Consider the following 21,332-nt stretch of genomic DNA (forward strand, 5'->3'; position numbering starts at 1 on the left):
AGGCAGTGTAAAAAATCAAGAGTGAGCTGACGAATTAAAAAGATGGGTAACAACCAAAAAAAGTAGAAAACCCAAGGCATTTGACAGTTGCCATGATTATAGATCCTATGAAGTTTGAGGAAGGTTTTCAATAACCACTGGACTTAGCATTGACTGAGAGACACTGGAAGGAGTTTGTGAGACTGAAGCTAATAACTAGATAGACACAAAATGCTGGAATAACTCTGGAGAGAAGCATCTCCAGTGATGCTGCCCGTCCTGCTGAGTTACTCCAGCATTTTGTGTCTACCTTCGAATTAAACCAGCATCTGCAGTTCTTTCCTAGTAATCACAAGATAACAGGATTCTACTGCTGTAGAACAAATGCATTACAGCTCACCCTGGCCATGCTAAATTGCAGCCAGTGATTACCAGATCTGGGAGAACTATTTGCAATGGAAACATGTTGCACTTAGTTCCTGAGTAGGTGTATATATGAATTGTAAACTTGTGTTGACATTTTCTGCTGAAAGAGCATCAGATTATGCAGGGAATTAGTTTAAATGTTATGGACTCAAATGCATGTAAATTTGTTTGAGATAGTTGGGAATACTAGGAGCATCGGTTGTCCCTTGTACTGAAGGTTGAAAATGGGGAATACTCAATGTAAAGAGATAATGCAAGAGATACAATGCCCTTACATTATTCCTGCATTTGCTGCATTGTCAAGTGCTTTGAAGTCAGTGTGTCGTCAAGATCGAGGATGCACTTTGCAGACTTCCGGTCTCACAACGACCCCAGTCAATGTGACATACTTTATTTAAAAATAACAACAATCTACTGCTGCTATAATCCAACACTGGGCAACCTTAATTTTAAGGCAATGCATCCTCTGGTGCACTAGTCTTAACAACACTGAGCATTAGCTTCTGCAAATCAAACACACATTTCTGTTAAGGTGGTGCCTTCTCTTTAACAGTCACGAATAGATCCCCTTTTAAATTCAGGAAAATGTATTCCTCTGGTGAGAACTCACTATTACTTAGTCATAGAGTCATAGAGTGATACAGTGTGGAAACAGGCCCTTCGGCCCAACTTGCCCACACTGGCCAACATGTCCCAGCTACACCTGTCCCACCAACCTGCGCTTGGTCCATATACCTCCAAACTTGTCCTCTCCATGTGTCTGTCTAACTGTTTCTTAAACGATGGGATAGCCCCAGCCTCAACTACCTCCTCTGGCAGCTTGTTCCATACACCATCACCCTTTGTGTGAAAAGGTCACCCTTCGGATTCCAATTCAATCTTTTCCCCTTCACCTTGAACCTATGTCCTCTGGTCCTCGATCCCCCTACTCTGGGCAAAAGACTCTGCGCATCTACATGATCTATTCCTCTCATGATTTTGTACACCTTTATAAGATCCCCCCCCCCCCCCTCCATGGATTATTGACCCAGCCTACGCAACCTCTCCCTATAACTCGCACTGGTCCTGTCCTTGCAACATCCATGTGAATCTTTTCTGAACCCTTTCAAGCTTGACAATATCTTTCCAATAACATGGTGAACACAATATTCTAAATGCGGTCTCACCAACGTCAATACAATAGCAACATGACCTCCCAACTTCTATACTCAATACTCTGACTGATGAAGGCCAAAGTGCTAATAGCCACCTTATCTACCTGCGACTGGACCTTCAAGAAACCATGCACCTGTACTCCTAGATCCTTCTGCATTACAACACTACCCAGAGGCCCACAATTTACTGTGTAGGTCCTGCCCTTGTTCGACGTCCCAAAATGTTAAACCAAATATTATTGTTGCATTAATAAAGTGGCTAGGAATGTACATGAAGGAGAATGGGTGTGTCAGCTGGGTGAGTTGAAGAAAACAATATGAACAGAAGCTAAAATGGAGCAAAAAAAGCCCCGGGTGTGTAAAATTGTTTGCAATAATTTTGTTGATGCCTGTACAGCCACTCGGGAATCGAAACATTGGTTATTAATGGCCAGAGTAAGATATGTTTTGTATCCAATGTAAATTTTCAATTTAAACTATAAATTCTAATCTAATCCAGTCTGAGTCTGATGAGTCTGAAGAAGGGATTCGACCTGAAACGTCACCCATTCCATTCCCTCTCTCCAGAGATGCTTTTCGTGTCTAGCTCCATCTTTAATCTGATCCATCGAAGGGAGAAATGTAATGGGACATCATTGATTTCACTATCCCTCGGGGCATTGGATGGGAGGGGGCAGTGATTGAATTACATTACTGCAGTCATTCTCCATGCAATGTTTTTCACTCTATCCTTGGTGTAATGCCTGGTTCCTCTGCTGTATTGTGGTCCGATTGAACAGGTCACACACCTGCTTTAGTGGGTGAGGCTGTGCTCAGTGGGGATTAGTGGTGGCTGACAGCAAACCTCCCAAGTCCAAGCAGTGATCGCCGGCACACCTGGCTTATCTCTTGGATTCCAAAACTCTCAACAGCACATCGCATAGACGCAGAAGATAAAATAATAACCTTTAATGCGACATCTTCAAAATGCCATCTAAACCCTGATAATACTTAATTTAGCAAAAGGCTTAGCTTTCCTTCACTGTGAGTCATCTAATCGATTGGCTGTCATTTATTCAGGTGGTTTCTATACCAGAACAATCTTGACGTTTCCAGAATGTGCAGTTACAATTTTGTGGCATGGCTCCAATTTCTTGGCTTGTCTAAGCAGGTTTTGTGTATGTTTGTGTGTTTGAGAGTGTCTTTTTTTCCCATCTTCCTCCCCCCAGCCTCGCGTTAAAAAGTAGTATGGGGTAACATTTCCAAGACCTTATCCTTGTGTTTAACATAATTTAGGTACTAAGTCTCTTTGAAGTAGCTCCTTTGAGTATCTGTTTATTTAAGATGCTGTTTGCTGATGGAGTTGGCGAGTTGAGGGATTTATTGTAATCCTTTAAGTTCTGCTCTAGCACTTCTGCACTGCACCATATAATGCGACAGGATTAACATTTGTTAGGCTATCTGGAGAATTCCTTTGTGAGAATAAAATTTGCCCAAGTGTAAGTGATGTGGGGCATTCTCCTCGTTATTGCAGAAATTTGCTACGCAAGTTGGACAAGTTATTTTGGCCTTTTATTTTCCAAAAATAATCTTTTTCCGCCACCATCCCATTATGTATTCCTGTAAATGAAGGTTATCTGACGTAGAAATGCCACATTTTGATATCCAGTAGCTTTACTCCAAATGTGTTGACCAATATTTGTTTGACCAATAAAGATATGACAATGGGATCTTGTGCTATCCTTCTGGGTGCTTATTCTGCTAAAGGTAATAGAATCGTTTTTCAAACGTATAATATACTTGCAGTAATGGATAGCTATATAAAATCTATCACAACACTGATGGAGGCTGACCAAGCAAAAGGCTAGGATTCCAACCTATGTTGCTTAGTGCCATGATGGTGAATGATTTTGCACAGTTTAGTTTAGAAATACAGCATGGAAACGGGCCATAAGGACCACCGAATCCATGCTGACCCTCGATCGCACTAATTCTGTTATCCCACTTTCTCATCCACTCCCTACATGTTAGGGTCAATTTTGCAGAGTTCAATTACATTACTGCAGTCATTCTCCATGCAATGTTTTTCACTCTATCTTTTGAGTAATGCCTGTGTTTTAAATAAATATAATTACATTCATAATAACTTTCATTTTAATCCTCCAGAATGAGAGAGTTCACATCTTCATTAATTCCGTCAGTATTTCTGACAACTTTTGTTAAAGACTCAGTAAAAAAAGATCATGCTGTAATAGGCCGTGTGACCCTATAAGGGTTGACTGCTTCTCAATGCCTTGTTAGCTGCAGTATGTCAGCATGTCTTAGCTAGGAGCAGTTCTGCATTACATTTTTGAACTTCACTCATCGCCCAATCTTGCTTCACACCCTTCCCTATATACAAAAGGGATTCAATTGCCACTTAGTGCTTATTAATGCCTGTGCCTGACACTAATTTGGCAGGACTGGAATGAATTTGTTTCTTCACCTTGGTGTAAAATTAGCTAACAGAACTGCACCAATGACTCTTGTCATGTCTGTTAGTCACCCCACGTTTTATAGATTATCAAGATTTGTTGAACCTTGTAAACAACAATGACCTGAGGGGCTGCAATCCTCACTAGCTAGAGTGAAAGTGCCGGTCGGTATACACTGCCCAGGGAAGTTGAGGTAACTATGATCAGTCTATGCAAGTGGCTATAAAACTTTCAGTTCCACTTTATTTTTAATCAGTTGAGTAATACTTACTGTCAAAGGAACAGTTGATCCCTGCTGCCTGTTTAGTTAATGAGGAAAAAGTCGGCGTGTGGCATTTTACTATATAAATTAGGAAATCAAACAGGAGCTGTTGAAATGCCAAGATATGTGGCTGTAGTGACACCCACTTTAATTACATATGTTAATGCAACTTGTATATTTATTTACCAAGCGTACACCATCTTGCAACCAAACAATGTAATGGTACAGCACTTGCTACTTTTAGTTTTAGCATTTTGCTGGTAAACAGAGAAAGGTAATTAACGACATTTACTATTCTATCAGACACCAAGGGTTAATGTTTGAACTCCACTGTGACATACCCGAGGGCTTTCAGATTCGGTTTCCTGTAAGCGCAGAGTGAATTGATGTTGGTTGTGACTTAGAGGGTGCCACATATAGCTTTATATTGGAAACCAGTGCTCTTTCTTTAGTTTAGTGATGAAGCGCGGAAAAAGGCCCTTCGGCCACCGGGTCCGCGCCGACCAGCTATCCCCGCATATTAACACTATCCTACACCCAGTAGGGACAATTTTTACATTTACCAAGCCAATTAACTTACATACCTGTACGTCTTTGGAGTGTGGGAAAAAACCGAAGATCTCGGAGAAAATCCACGCAGGTCACGGGGAGAACGTACAAACTCCGTACAGACAGCACCCTTAGTTGGGATCGAACCCGGGTCTCCAGCGCTGCATTTGCTGTAAGGCAGCAACTCTACCGCTGTGCCACCGTGCTGCCCTTAGAGGGTCCTGTAGAATGCATTCTAGAGGTATAGATGTAGTACAAGGATGAGACAGGCATGACATCAGCAGCCCACAGACTTGACAAACTGAATGCATGTTCTTGTCTTGAACGCAGACTGCAGAAGCCAATCACTGAGAGAGATGGGGAGGGAAGGACACAATTTGATTCAGATATGGAGCCATTTAAATTATTCCCACATTCCCAACTCTGTCAGAAATCTTTTGGATTACAGCTGAGAAAGGTTCTGCCTCCGTTCTTTGAAATGATGAGTTCCAGACTCTATGTCTTCCAACTTGCGTTTGGATTAATCTTCCCCTGAATTCCCTTTAGTCCTTCCAATTCTAACATGATCACTTTGCTCATATATTCTGTATCTTGACTAATAAAGGCAACACTCATATAGCTCTGCTTATCTGCTTTAACTACATGTGCTGCCACCTTCAGGGATCTGTGGTATCTTCTTCAAGCTGTCAAAGTGGGCAGGCAGGTGGCAGATTAAATTTAATTCTGAGAAATGTGTAGTGATGCACATTGATTTAAGAGTCAGCTATTGGCATTCTACCATGTATTTTGAATTGTCTTGCTTTGAAGTGGAATTGTTGTTATCCTGGATTGAATTCCATTTGCCACTTTTTTGTACTCTGGCAACAAGTCTATTGATACCATCCAGCCACTTAAAACTTTATTCAACACTATCAACAATGCTGCCAACTTTAGTATCATTAACGCACTTCTTTGAAGTTCGAAGAACCAGGGATGTTCTTCTTGAAACGCAAGGAGTAATATAATCTATTGAATTCTCCATCATGCAGAGGGTAGATTACTGGAGGTGTTTAAAGAGGTGGACATATTTTTTAAAGTTCAGACAATTATGGGCTATAGGGAACTGGCATAGAAAAGGAGATGAGGCCAAAGACAGATGAGACATGATCATATTGAATAGCAGTGCAGGCGTGAGGAGCTGAGTGATGGCCTACTATTTTGTTGTGTTTTTCTTCATAGCACCTCTTTGTCTAGCTGATTAATATACTATATCACAAATGAATAGGGATGTGACATATTTCCCCATAGAGTCCACCTGGTTAGTGCCCACATCCAGTTTAAATTCCATTTGGAATATTTTGGAGGACCAAGAAGCCCTCCATTCGGTTGAACTCTGAGGCATACTTCATCAAGTCGTGCCTCTGTCTCTGTGCACATGTTCGTTGCCTATTTCCTTTGCTCCATAGATGCTGCTGCACCCGCTGAGGTTCTCCAGCATTTTTGTGTACCTGTGATTTTAACAGTTGTGTTTGTTCTATATGTCACTTGTCTTACCTTGCTCAGAAGGAAGACCCGAGCTGGTATGTCTGGAGTATTGCATATTTATTGTGCGGAGCAGAGGTTAGCAGCTCCGAGTGCTGCGGGCTGAATTTGGAGCCAGTAATTTAATAAATTATATTCTTGCCCCCAGCTACTTGAAAGCATTTTCCTGCTGCCTCTAACAGTTCTGCAGTCTGAGTGATTGCTGGTTTACACATCAGATTTGTCCTTTTAAACTTTCCTTCAGGTAGTGTTGGAGATACATTTTGGCACCCTTTACTGAAGTTTTTCAGACAATGAGGTATGTTTTAAGCATTGGACATTATTTATTTCTTTAACTCTGTCTTTGAATTGTGCACCAGTGTCAATAGTAAATTTCTGATGTGTCTTCTGGATGCTACAGCTATGGGATTTGTGAAGCAGAAGATGATAATGTTGATACTTGAGACTTCATGGTAACAATGTACTTCTTGACCAATGTGATTAAAATCATTCTTTGCTCCTCATTCAGACATTGCGTTCCCAAGGTGTATGCAGCTGTGTTAAGTGTCCCCAAGTATTAGTATCCATTTTGCATGCTTCCTGATGTTAAACTCCAACTTGTCATAGTAGTCCTTTATATCAACTACACCTCTAAACTTAATTGCTTGAACGCAGAAGTTATTTTAAATGGGGAACAGTGCTGTAGTGCTTGCGACCCCTGTGGATTCACTTCTAACATCTGATTCTCCTGTAATTTTCTTAATGCTAAGCCCCTGCTATTTAGTTTTATAATCAGATTGTTGTCTGTTCTATTATTGATCTCTTGACTCGTTACCTTCCCTTGTTGACCAATGTACTAATGGATAACTTGTTTGAAAATTAGAATTTTGAAATATATTACGCCCATCTTTTGTTACATCTTCAAAACGTTTACTCAACGTGACCTAGCAGTAGTTTCCATTTTAAATCTGTCTCATTTCTTGGCATTTTACTGTTGCATCTTTTCTAAAGATTTCATAACTCTTCCTGACACCAACATTAAACTATTTTTGAATCAGCTTTGATTCATCGTTTACTGTCCTTCTCTGTAATTTTGCTTCAACCTTCCACTTTCTTGACTTTATCCCTCACATTCAGTTTTTTCTTCCAAGTGTTCTTTTGCCCCTCACCCCTCTGCCCTTTACGCACTTCATTCTGTCCCTGCTACTCTGATTGTGCCATTATTTATTTATTTCGTCACTCACTGAGTTATTTCTAATCTGTTTTTGCCTTTTTAGTGGGATGTTATAGCTCGTGCTATATATTGTCGTGCGGCACAGAAAAGGGACCTCTTAGCGTTCCTCATCCATGGCGACCGTGATGTCTATCTATGCTCACTCCTTTTGAAGTACTTGTCCAAAGTTTCCTATGCTCTTGATCTTCATTTTGCACATTCATTATTTTCTCCATATTTCTCTTGTTATAGGTGGTGGCTATTTGACCGAGTGAGTCCATGCTGGCCCACGGGATAAATCACAGTCCCCACTAAATTTTCCTACAATCTAATCTCTTCTCCCCCAAACTCCCTCTCGCACTACATTTCACATCTATACAGAGCAACTTTGAGTCTCCAATGAACCTATCAATCTGCATGCCTATGTGATGTGGATAGATATTAGGGGACCAGGCAGAAACGCTCACACTAAAGGACATGTAAATTTGACATGGCACCGTGGATTAGGATGGAATCTGGATCACTGGAGCTGTGCGGCAACAGCATTAATTACAGGGGACTGTGCTGTCCTAAATAGTTAAATCCAAAAATATTACTAACAACCTGTCATAGTCATGGAAACAGGCCCTTCGGCCCACCTTGCCCATGCCAACCAAATGCCCCATCTACACTAGTCCCACCTGCCCGTGTTTGATCCATAGCCGTCTAAACCTTTCCTGTCCATGTACCTGTCCAACCACACTGAAATTACAATCAAGAAGGCACAACAATGCCTCTACATCCTCAAAGGACTACTGATGTTTGACATGTCTCAAACGATTCTTGGCAACTTTAACAATTGCACTTTAGAAAGCATCCTGTTAGTGCATCATAGTTTGGTTTGGGGACAGCTCTGCCCAAGACTGCAAGAAATTGTAGAATTATGGATGTAGCCCAGTCCATCATTTAAACAAGCCTTACCCCCCACCCACCCCTTGATCCCATCTATATATTTGCTACCTTGGGAAAGCAGTCAACAAAATCAAGGAATATTTTCACCCTAGACTTTCCTCCTTTTATCCTCTCTCATTAGGCAGAAGATACAAAAACTTGAAAGCATGTACCTTCAGAATCAGGAATAGCTTATGCACCTCTGTTATCAAACTACTATTTGGTCTTCCCATAAGCCAGGGTATAATCCCGATCTTCCTACCTACCTCATTGCAGATTGTGCAATTTCTTTTGTACACTTTCTCTAACTATAATACTACAAAGCTTTTCAATGTATCTCAGTGCACGTAACAATATGAAACCAACACCAACAGACGTTAAACCTGACGTAATCATTACTGACTAAGCTATTGGTTGAATTTCAAATAGTCTTCCTCTCTTTGACCTTTTTACCTAGAAAATATTTTTGTGCAGAGTTTTCTAAAAATCAGCATAATTTATTTGTTTTAATTCAGAATTTTTCCCTAGCTTCAGAAACAAATGTGCATCATTAGTTTTAACTTGTGATTTACTATCCTTCATCTTTTTCTAGGTTGCAAGCACGTGAAAGGTATTCTGCTGTTTGGTCCACCAGGATGTGGGAAAACCCTCATGGCTCGACAGATTGGGAAGATGCTGAATGCCCGTGAGCCCAAAGTTGTGAACGGGCCTGAAATTCTCAATAAATATGTGGGTGAATCAGAAGCAAACATTCGTAAGCTCTTTGCAGATGCAGAGGAAGAGCAGAGGAGGGTGAGTGCTGTGAATCATGATGAACGATAACTTACTTTTGGCAGTGAAGTTCATTCACAGTTGCGGACAATGAAAAAGGAGAACATTTCAGGAATGTTTGCAGCTGGAGGTGGGTGGGCACATTTTACAGCACTGAGGTGTTACACATTGTCAAGCAATGTGAATTCCAACAGGCTATTTGGTGCCCAACATTTTCTGTCTGGATCTTGTAGTGCTGGATAATCCAGGTTTTAATTCAGATTCTTCTGAGGAAATAATTTGCTTATGGTGTTGTTTCTCACCTCTTTCAGTGACAGCCTTTGGCCCACCGAGTCCATGCCAACCATAGATCACCCATTCACACTAGTTCTATATGATCCCATTTTCACTATGCATCAGGGGCAATTTACATAGACCAATCAACCCTTATACCCACACATTTTTGAGGGAGGAAACCAGAGCACCCAAAGGAAACTCACTTGGTTACAGAGAGAACGTGCAAACTCCCCAGAGACAGCACCGAGGTCAGGATCAAAGCTGGGTCTCTAACACTGAGGGACAGCGACCCTTCATTGTTTTCCACGCAGCTCTGCAAGCTTTATCAGATTCCCCTTTGAAACCGGCATTGAATCGACTTTTATCGATGTTCAGTCTCAGTGTACCTTGCCTTGTTTACATCAATATAAAAATACAGACACTTTGGGTTCATTTTCTCAATCTAACAACAGTCTTGTTTGAGTTTTGTATTTAATTTTGCAGAATTCAATCAATGATTTGTTAGGGATGGCGGTGAAAGGAAAGTCAAATTCTGGAAAATACTTATTTTACCGGCCTTGTGTATTGCAGTAAATGGATTATAATTTTTTTTTAAATGGCAACTGAAATGTGAATATGCAGGATGTTGACCCAAAATATCAAGCGTCTCTCTGCCTTCACAGTTGCTGCCTTACCCACTGAGATGGTCTGGCAGTTTTTTTTATTTGAGAAGAACAATACATTTACAATCAATTTACCTTTCAAAGTAACTATTCCCCTTAACAGTGCTGTTTAAAACTAGAGGACATAGGTTTATTGTAAGAGGTTTTGGGGGGATCTGAAGAGGAAATGGTCACCCAGAGGGTAGTTGAAACATGGAATACACTGCTGGATGGCATGGAGGAGAAGTGTTTTTACAACATTTCAGTAGTATCTATTCAAGAACTTGAATCACCAGTGTATACAATACAGACCAAATGCTGGGAATAATATATTTGATAATTGGCATGGACATGGTGGGCCGAAGGGCGTGTTTGTGTGCTGTATGGATCAATGACAATAATTGAACAATCAAATTTTAAATTTCTTTCCATGAAGAGTTTAGTCTACTACTTCTTGATTTATCACTCACCAATTTAAGCCTCTGCTAATGGATTTGCAGAAAGTAAAGGGAGAGGAAAGATATGGTTGCTGACTATTTCTAGGTGTCGCAGGTTTAGATACATAGTTTGTGGGGAATAGCGCTTGGTGGGGTCCTTTGAAGCTTGGCCGCTTCATGTGTGGCAGATCCAGGTGCACAGTGAAGCACTGAGTCTGTGATGAGGGCACTGCCATTCAAGGCTGTCAAGTCAGCTTCACTCAGAATGGATTCTGTGAATTCTTCTCTTTTAATTAACCCTGATTTTAGTCAAATGATGGTTGTTATTTTGGACGTTGGGGCTTAAAACTTCTTGCATCTGTTCTGGATGAGAGCTATATTTTGTAAAGGTCAGCTCCCATCTGAGCCAATGTCGGGGCAGATCGTCGAGGTGAAGACAGATTTCCAGAACAATATCGACACTGTGGACTTCACCTTCGTGGCAGCCACCACCTTCACCTTTAATTCAAAAGGTTTTTTTTTTGTGGTGTCTTTTCGCAGCTTGCGGCAAACAGCGGTCTGCACATCATCATATTTGATGAAATAGATGCCATTTGCAAGCAGAGGGGGACCATGGCAGGCAGCACGGGTGTACACGACACAGTCGTCAATCAACTGCTTTCCAAGATAGATGGAGTGGAACAGCTCAATAACATCCTTGTTATAGGTAAGGGACTGTCAGCTGCCTGCCTGTCTTTTGGCATTTTAGATATTTTATGTGACAGCACTTGGGCCTGGGTCCATCATCAACAAGGAATAGTAATGCAAGGAGGAATTTTCTTTTGGTATCTGCTCTCTCTCTGTGCTAGAGTCCAATGTTATGTTAATACATTGTTCATTGCCTTCTTTGTACTGTAGCAAGAACCCAACTGGTATGACATGTAACACTTAGCCCTCCACCTCCATTCACTGCAAATATTATGTGCTTTGCCAGTGGATATTAAACTATGTAAGCCGCTTATGCTTTATTTTCTCGAGATGTATTTATACTCACATTTTTTTGTTACTTTTTTCTACCTTAATCTACTTTTCAATTTGGCAATGATTCCGTTTTTATTTTGTTTCCGCACATTGCAATTGTTTGCACCAAATTGACATGTCTTCAAATATCCTTTTTATTACCCAATTGATTGTGCCCTGCTTTTCCAATTTGTATAATATAAGGTGTACATTTTCACCCAACATTAGAGGGAGGTAAAGGTTAGCAGGAGTATTGAGATTTCCTCTTCCAATTTTCGCAGTGTTTCTACCTCTAACTAAAGAATTCCTAATATTTTGAAAACCTTTCCAGTTTAAAATTGCTGGCTATTTAACAAAGTTTCCATGTGCAATCTACATTATTGCTATTAGCTGAATAATTAAGTAACCAATTTTTTGGACATATATGAACCTTGGTTAAGAATTGTTTTATAGGTTTTGCATTCGCTTTTAGTGCAAGATTTGTATCAAAAGACCAATTTAATTTGATCTTTGTAACACTCTCATACAGGTATGACAAACCGACCAGACTTGATTGATGATGCTCTTCTGCGACCTGGCCGATTGGAAGTCAAAATGGAGATTGGTAAGTCTTGACCCATTTCTCTTCTCTTGTACTGGTTATGTCAGAATCATCTGGGAGGCAGAAAGTGGTTTAACTCAGTCCCCCAAGTAGTGCTTCATCAACATTAAAGAACTATTACAGGTTTCGTGTTTGTAATGGGTTTGCTTTGTAGATGCAGGAGCATTGTTTCATGCTAGGAACACCTTGGGTAGGTTTTCCTTCACAATGTTCAGTGTGCTCCTTTGATCCCTGTGTCCCAGGGAATGATTCGCTGGCTTCTGCTTGGCACTAGCAGTAAAGCCTGTCAAAACCTCCAACTTTTTTTTTAACTGCAGGGCATCAGTGAGATAGTCATTGTGACCAGCTAAAATAGAGCAAAGAAAAGTAGATCTCTCTGTTCTGAAGCCGTGGCCTGACTTGACATAGCTGGGCTATTTGTGGTTTCCCATGCCCTATCTTTGCTCCTTTGAATGCCAAGATTGAATGAATGAGTGACCTTTCAGCATATCACTGAATTTGATTAGCACAGTGCTGTTATTTTAATAATTTGATAAAACGTGGAATAAATAGTTTGTCAGTTAACAAAAAAATTACTTTCTTTTAATGAGCTTTTTTCCTGGCTGGTCTTTTCATTTTCTTTATCTTTGCGCCCCGATACTACCTCAGCTGGCAGGCTGTGCAAAATCAGTTTCTGGCAAAGTATAATTTTGCACTGTTTTTGTTGGATTAAAATGAATCTACAAAGGTCACATTTTCAGTTGTTGGTAAATCTGCAACAATTTTTCAAGGGTTCACCTCTTTCTATTTTGCTGCCTGCTTCACCAAAGTGAAGTCATTATGAAGGATGAAATGCTGAAGTCTCAGATGCATGTGGCAGGGAAGAATATGAAGTCAATGAGATGTGCACAGCAGGTTGTGGCTTTTAATGTAGATGCTTGTGGCACCAGACCCAACCTGAGGGAAATCATCTAGTTGGAAATCTGGAATAAAAATAGAAAACTCTAAAGAACATTAATGTCAGGCCTCATCTGCGAAGAAAAGTTAAAAGAAAAAAAATACTTGTTGTCAATGACTTTTTATCAGAAGACAGATTAAATTATCAGGGAGACTTGGACTTGGACTTGGAGACTTGGACTTGGGATATGACTTGGAAACTGGTTCTTTGGCCCACAGAGTATGGCTGAAACAGTATGTCTAATCTTTTCCTTATTCACTGCACTTTAAGTTCATGTATTGAATTACAAATGAAGTGGTAAGGTTTTGCATTATTTTCAGAGAATTATGTTTTATACCAGTGAGTCTTTGTGATAATGATTTGTAGTAAATTAGTGACATGCTGGAGAAAATGAATCGAGGATGGGCTTGAAGCTTCCTTAAGTGCAACATCCCTCTAAGTCCTGGAATCTCTGGGCCACTGCTGCTCCATGTGGACACAAAGCATTCAGATGCTATTGAGAATCGTAGGCCATTGGATCAGGAGCGCACAGACACCCTGCAAAAGGAATAGCAAACCTCGTACACTATACACCTGCCGACCCCATCATCAAATGCCTGCTCCATTTTTGGAAGAGTCTGCAGTTCCTAAATTATACTCCTCAACCACCTCAAACCCTATAAAATCAGAGTTTAAGTAAGTGATCCATCCCAAAGGATGGTTTAAGAAGAATATTGGCACCAAATATATTTACATTACATGTTTCTGCTGCCAAGCACCCTTTTAAGGCCAGAGTTCTAATTATAATATGACTCTGGATAAAATTTGTCTTGGAATAGAATTTTGGTCCATTGGAGGTCAGCAATTTTTAATATTTGTTTTATTTATAAAGTCATCTGTACTTTTAAAATTTCAGGGATCTTTCCCAGATTTTTGCAAGTTGCATTGCTGTCTCATAACTTACCCACAGGTTGATCTTCCATTCTACTAAACATGAACCTGATTGTCTTGGACCTGGCTTGCTCCCTTAGCATGATGCCTATGATCCTTGCTTTGCCTGCACTTTGTTCTGATGAGGGGGCAAGTTGAACAAGTTGATCCTTAGCACCTAACATCTGTTCCATGAGGCGGGATGTGTCCTGTACTTTGAGAAGCTCTGGGATTTCATATCCAGAGACTCCGCTTTGGAATTCTTTGACAACTGGTGTTGATGCATTAGCTGTGCACAACTCTATAAATCTTTTTGATGGAGACATTTAAACATGATTTTAATAAATATAAATAATTTAAAACTAATTACATTAAAACCAATTGCAATCTGATTCCAGTTAATGGGGCGGCTGTTCCTACTCCAGCCCCCCCTCCCCATAAAGCTGAATGCAATTTGCAGCTGGATTTACTGTGAGGCAGTGAGGCTTTGCCACTGGACTTGGTGAGTGGGCAGTCGGATGCACTACATTTGCCGCATGAGGCACTTCAAGACCTGAGCGGTGAACAGATGACCTATCGGTGTCAGCCAGCATTACAAGGCCAGCTATTTCCTTGAGGCCCACACACCATTGTTGCTGAGGCAGAATAGTTCTTTGAAGGGGCCTTAGACGTGAAACGTTAACTCTGTTTCACTTAACCTCAGATGCTGCCTGACATGCTGATTTCAGGATTTTCTATTTATATTTCAGATTTCTAGTATCAGCAGAGTTTTGATTTTCAGAAATAGCTCTAGGCTTTTTGCCTCCCAGGTCTAATTACCAATGCGACATCTCTGTACTCTGTTCTATTTGCCCCTGCCTCTAAAATTGCCCGATTCCATGAGAACAAATATCTGATCTACCATGAAAATATGAATTGTTGCAGCAGGCCCGGCTAATTGACGATGTATACTTGTTGATCGACCCTACGCAGTTTATAAACCTTTTTGATTCTATGTTACTGCTTGTTTCCTTAATGAAGGATTTGCAGACGTACAGCAACTTTTTTTTTTCACTTGATGGGTTGCTCTGTTCCAGCGTCAAATATTCCACATTTACCTTTGGGGAAGAAAAGCCAAATGTTTTCACAGGTGCAGGAAATGTCAGCATATTTCATAAACTGCTATGATAATTCAGTACTGAAATAGCTTATGTTCTGAAGTTCGCTTGTTCATCTTGCTTATTGCCCTTAAGTTCCTTCCCTGACAGTTTTTAACTTTATCATGAAACGTGCCAAAAGATGCATTAAGAAATAATCTTAGTTAACCCAGACCTTCCCAAACTTTCTTGGAATTTAGGAATTTAGTAAACAAAACCGATGACTATGCTCTCCCCCCCCAACACCCCCCCCACTACATTTCACTCTCGGCAAGGCCATCAGCATAATTGATACCGAATCTCACCCAGGTTACTCTCATCTCCCATCAGGCAAGAGGTAAAGAAGTGTGAAAACGCATACCTCCGAATTCAGGAACAGTATCTTCCCAGCTGTTATCAAGCAACTGAATCGTTCTTTCACCAACTAGAGGGCGGTCCTGCCCTACCATCTACCTCGTTGAAGACCCACGGACTATCTTTAATCAGTCTTTACTCGACTTTATCTTGTACTAAACGTTATTCCCTTTATCCTGTATCTACACAGTGTGGACGGCTTGATTGTAATCATGTGTTGTCTCAGGTTTTCCCCAACATTCTCGGGTGGTAGAGCTGGCGGTATGCTTTCTTGGCGTTCGCATCAATGTGGCTTCACGACAGTAATATTAACGGCAGGGAACCTGAAACTCTCAACCATTTCCACATCGGCACCAGTGATGCTGATTGGGGCATGTACTCCACCATGCTTCCTGCAGTCAATAACTAGCTCCTTCATCTTGCTGATATTGCTGGAGAAGTTATTGTTCTGCCAAAGTCACTAAATTCTCTATCTCCTTCCTGTACTCCATCTCACCATTGTCCCTGATCCAGGTCCCCCACATTGCGTCATCTGCTAACTTCTAGATGGAATTAGAGCTTAATTTGGCCCTACAGTCGTGAGTGTATAATGGACTGAGAATGCATACTTGAGCACCAGTGTTGAAAATTATTGTGGAGGAGGTTTGACCCTGAGATGGGTGCATCACAAATGTCGACTACATAACATAAATATCAAAGCTATGAAGACGGTCGATTACTTGGGGAAAAGCTTGACCATGCAGGAAATCCATCTCTGCAATGGTAAAATTCCAATGCTCAGCTCACTAAGGTTTAATATTGTAAATATGTGTCTATTGATTTTTTTTCTGTTTTATTGTGTCTTCTTTCCCTTCCACCCCTTCTCCCCGCCCTTTTAGGTTTACCAGATGAGAAAGGCAGGGTACAAATTTTGAATATTCACACGGCAAGAATGAAAGAGCACAACCTGTTAGATAGTGATGTTAATATTGCTGAGCTAGCTCAAGAGACCAAGAATTTCAGTGGTGCCGAGTTGGAGGGTCTAGTACGAGCTGCCCAGTCAACTGCAATGAATCGACACATAAAGGTATATATGAGTATTTTGTAACTGTTTTATTAAACTGGTGGGTACAATAATAGCCATGCCATAAAATGGAACATCTTTAGCTTGTGCTTCAGGTTGAAAGTTTCCTTTTATTGTCATTGTAGAAATATTGGGCATTTTTGTTGACTTAAAACAAAACCTAGCCAATCAGTTAATTTTAGGATTCTTCACTTCATTTTTAGTTTTGGTAATACCTGCTTTTTAAAATTCATCAATTGATAGCAGCCCTTTTTTTCCGCCTAGTTATCTAGGCGCACAGTGGCGCAGCTGGTAGATCTGCTCTCCATTGTGTCAGAGACATTGGTTTGCAGCTGATCTAAGGTGCTGCCTATGTGGACTTTGCACGTTCTCCCTGTGACCGTGTGGGTTTCCTCCGTGTGCTCTGGTTTCTTCCCACAACCCAAAGACACGGGGTTTGTAGGTTAATTGGCCTCCGTAAATTGCTCCTAGTGTGTAAGGAGTGGCTGTGAAAATGGGATACCATAGAACTAATCGAAAGTCGACATGGGCTTGATGAATGAATGAATAAGATTATTGGCCAAGTATTCACATACAAGGAATTTGCCTTTGCGTTGATGGACTGAAGGGCCTGTTTCTATGCTGTATTACCAAACTAAACTAATCTCTGTTAGGTATTTCACTTGCACATTCAATATGCATCAAAAAACAAGTAGTTGCTAGTGACCTATAGATATTTGTGTAAGAAAGAATTGCAGATGCTGGTTTAAATCGAAGGTAGACACAAAATGCTGGAGTAACTCAGCAGGTGAGGCAGCATCTCTGGAGAGAAGGAAGAAAACCCTTTTAGTCTGGGCAGCAAGATACTTCTTCCCAGCACTAATTCATCAAAGAATATTCCAATCTACAATATAAACTGATGGGCACTTAAGGAACTGAGGTTGGGCAGATGTGGTGGATGAAGGATCCTATGATCTCAAATCCTACTGCTGCTGCTCTCTCCCCATCCCGTTCCCCCCAGCAATCCTCTGCAGCTCACTGCTGTATCTAGTAAACATTCTTTGCTTTCTCTACTGTCCATAGCATATGAAACCACAAATCTCAAATTGACTTCTAAAATTCTAACTGGCAGTGTAAGCAATAACACTAGGGGTGTCCAAGAGGCTATACATTTGGTGCAGTGCACCCAACACAGGAACTCCACTTGGTCATGCAGCTATTTGCTGGACTACCACCTTTGAAGCACTACAATGTTGATGGGTGCTTCAATTAGCTCCATTTTCATCCTTCATTTGCATTCATATTTCAAGATCAGTCATAAAGGTCAACTTTTGCTCTGTTCTGAAACATAAATAAGTTTAAGGTTCTATGATCTCCATATTGCAGTCATATTATTGTGAAGAAGTTGCAAAAGTTCCTTAAAGATGAAAGTTGGGAAGTTGGGTACCTGGCTGTGCATCTGCCCATCAGCCTACAGGCTGTGGTTGGGAGATGAACTCCCTCTACACAGAATACAGTTGCTCCAGCATTTTCTTTTTTGCTCAAGATTCCAGTACCTGCAATCACTTGTGCCTCCAGCTAACAAGCTTTGATTGATTTCCACTGACAGCGGTTTGAGACAATATCTTTATGGCTCCATTCCATCTCAACCAAAATAGTGCACAATATAATTTCCAAAGCTGATATGAATCATTGCGCTTCCATCGTGTCTGGAGATTGACAACTGTATAACCACAAGCTGTAAGCTTAAACTCCTGTTCTTATAGCTCAAAGGTTCCCAAAAGATGAGAATTGGAGAGCTGAAGAAGGGTCTTGACCAGAAACGTCACCCTTTCCTTCTCTCCAGAGATGCTGCCTGTCCTGCTGAGTTACTCCAGCTTTTTGTGTCTATCTTCGGTTTAAACCAGCATCAGCAGTTTCTTTTTACACAAAGATATGGTCCTGCTTATCTTGCATTCCTGAGTTTTAATACCTCGCATCCTAAAAAATGCACCTTTGCCCCCTTAAACTCAGTAGAGGTCTGACTAGCAGGTCAAAGTGATCAGTAAGTGATCGTAGAGTCTGTTCTCACCTTCTCCATCATGGTCTGGTTTGGCTCAGCCACCAAGCACGACACCTGGAGGCTGCAACAAATCGTTCAATCAGCTGAGAAGGTTATTGGCTGCAACCTTCCCTCCATTGATGAACTGTACACTGCAAGGGCCAGGAAGCGAGCTGGTAAGATCATCTCTGACCTCTCTCACCCTGGCCACAAACGCTTTGAATCACTTCCCTCTGGAAGGCGACTCCGGACTGTCAAAGCTGCCACAGCCAGACATAAAAACAGTTTTTATCCACGAGTAGTTGCTCTACTCAACAGCCAAAAATCTGTAGCCTCCCTTTGATCTGGTATTTTGTTGGTTTACATGCTTGATCAATGGTTTTTTATCATTAATGTTTTATTATTATTAATGTTTAATGTTTTCTGAGTTATGCGTAACTGTCACTGTATGTCATGTTGTCACTTGTGGGCGGAGCACCAAGGCAAATTCCTTGTATGTGAATACTTGGCCAATAAACTTACTTAACATGTGGATCCAAAGGTGAATGTGAAACTGGCAAAAATACATCTATTCTATCTCTTTACTTCATTGTGTAATTTTTCTCCCAGTGAGTGTCCTTCTGAATTGGTAACCAGAAGCAAATTCATGTAGGTCTTGGTACTTGTTTTCTCCTTATCTAAACAGCATTAACCATGTCTGGATGTTTTCCTGGGAATGTAGATGCTGTAGATTAGAGAAGTGTCATTGTTGAGTTTGTTTGGGTTTTTCTTTGTCTCTCTCTAATTGCCCTCAGGACTTGACTTCCATCTTCTCCTCCCTCCACCATGAAATCTTCTTCACTGCTCCCCAGCTAAATCATATGTAATGTTATCCTGCTTTCACTCATTACAGCTAACAGATTTCTCTGAAATTGATCCCCTGTCTAATGCATTCCAGGTGAGGCTCTATTTGTCCACCTTAAATTAATTCTATTGTGTGCACTAATGGCTGTTGCCAAACAATACTGCTCTACCTGGCTGTCCTTTCACACAGGTTGGTGTACCAACAAAACATTGACCACCCTTACAAGACCCTGTTCTTAACCGAATGCTGAAAGGGTGATTAAAACACAATAAGACTAGAATAGCAATGATCTATGGCTCTGAAGAAAATTGAACATTTTTTCCTTCATCCCTCCTCAATACTTGCATTGTAGCTGCACTTCCAACAAAATGCTACTTCCTTAGTTCCTGTTCTGAAAATCTGACTCTTCATGCTCGCAACTCTGAGGCTACAATGCATTTGTGGTGTAGTCATGGCTTTCTGGTCTCTGACGGATAGTGCTGTGTTCAAATCCCACTACAGCGATTACAGCAAATATCCTGACGTGCTAAATGCCATCCAGCAGTTGTGGTCAGGCAAGGTTAATGCTGTTTGTTGCAGGTTTTTGGATGATGCAATGAATTTTAGTCTGCCCATCAGGTGTGTTTACAAAGACAAAATAAATCGCATGGCACTCTGGGGAGGAGCCTGATAGTTCTCCCTGGTGTCCTGGCCAACAGGTACCCCTCAGTTCATGTTTAGACCAAACAGGTCATATATTTAACTGTTTATGTGGTGTCTTGCTGTGCACAGGTTGGCACAACAATGCGCCACAAAAGCAATGGCATTTAACAATATTTTATTTGCTGAAAACAATTTTTGAATATCCAATTTGCAAAAAGCTGCAAAATACAATAATGTTTATTTTGAAGCATTATTTTGAATGAGTGTTGCAGATTGGTTTGTTGTAAATCGAAGACGACTACCGAAAGTAATTAGGAAGGGGTGGGAAGGAGTTGCAGGGTAAAAAGGGGGAAGATAGAAGGGGTATTATTTGATCTTGGAGAAATTGGTGTTCACACTGTAAGCACCATTCAGTTGTAAGCTACCCTAGCGGTATATGAGGTGCTGTTCATTCAGTTTGTATGTGGCCTCACCCTGAATCTGGAGGAGGTAGAGGAAAGAAAGATCGGTGTGGGAAGGGTAGTGAAAAATGGTTGGCAACCAGGAGGTCCACAGACCTTGGCACACCAAGCGCAATGTTCGGCAAAAACAGTCGCCTCGTATACACTTGGTCTCGTCAATGTAAAGGAAGCCATATCAGGAACACCAAATGCAGAAGACAAGGCTGGACGAGATACACGTGGACCTCCCTGTCACTTGAAGAGGCTGCAGGGGTTCCCGGATGTAAGTGAGGAAGGTGGTGCAGGTAGCATTTTTGGAGAGAAGGCATGGGTGACGTTTCGGGTCGAGACCGTTCTTCAGACGTTTCCACCCGAACGTCACCCATTCCTTCCCACCAGAGATGCTGCCTGTTCCGCTGAGTTACTGCAGCATTTTGCGTCTATTTTCGGTGTAAAGCAGCATCTACAGTTCTTTCCGACACAAGGTGGTGCAGGCACAAGTGTCGCATCCTGTGGTTGCAGGTGAAAGTGCCTGGGCAGGGGATGGGTTGGGTGAGAGGGGATAAGTGAACCAAGGAGTTGCATAGAGAGTGGTCATTGTGGGAACTGGAAAGTTAAAGCTGTTTCATGAAGATTGTTAATTCCCATCTTGACAGCGGTCACTCTTATTGACGTGTAAAATTATTCCAACTCTTCGATGACTATTTGGTATCACACATCCTCAAGTCTGCAGAGAAAACAAACAACTTGAACATTGTAACACTTGCACAAATCTGCCTATCTTTCCCTCTACAAT

General features: G+C 41.1%; 1 protein-coding gene across 1 annotated transcript in view; it reads left to right on the plus strand.

Moving 5' to 3' along the window:
• Positions 1-21,332, plus strand: part of nsf (N-ethylmaleimide sensitive factor, vesicle fusing ATPase) — a 178,612-nt gene that overhangs the window by 70,562 nt on the left and 86,718 nt on the right. The window contains exons 9-12 of the mRNA XM_033035096.1: positions 9,059-9,258; positions 11,132-11,297; positions 12,120-12,194; positions 16,406-16,593. Of these exons, the coding sequence (XP_032890987.1) occupies positions 9,059-9,258; positions 11,132-11,297; positions 12,120-12,194; positions 16,406-16,593 (629 nt within the window). The remainder of the gene's footprint in view (positions 1-9,058; positions 9,259-11,131; positions 11,298-12,119; positions 12,195-16,405; positions 16,594-21,332) is intronic.

Source organism: Amblyraja radiata, chromosome 16, assembly GCF_010909765.2.
Source record: "Amblyraja radiata isolate CabotCenter1 chromosome 16, sAmbRad1.1.pri, whole genome shotgun sequence".
NCBI classification, from domain to species: domain Eukaryota; kingdom Metazoa; phylum Chordata; class Chondrichthyes; order Rajiformes; family Rajidae; genus Amblyraja; species Amblyraja radiata.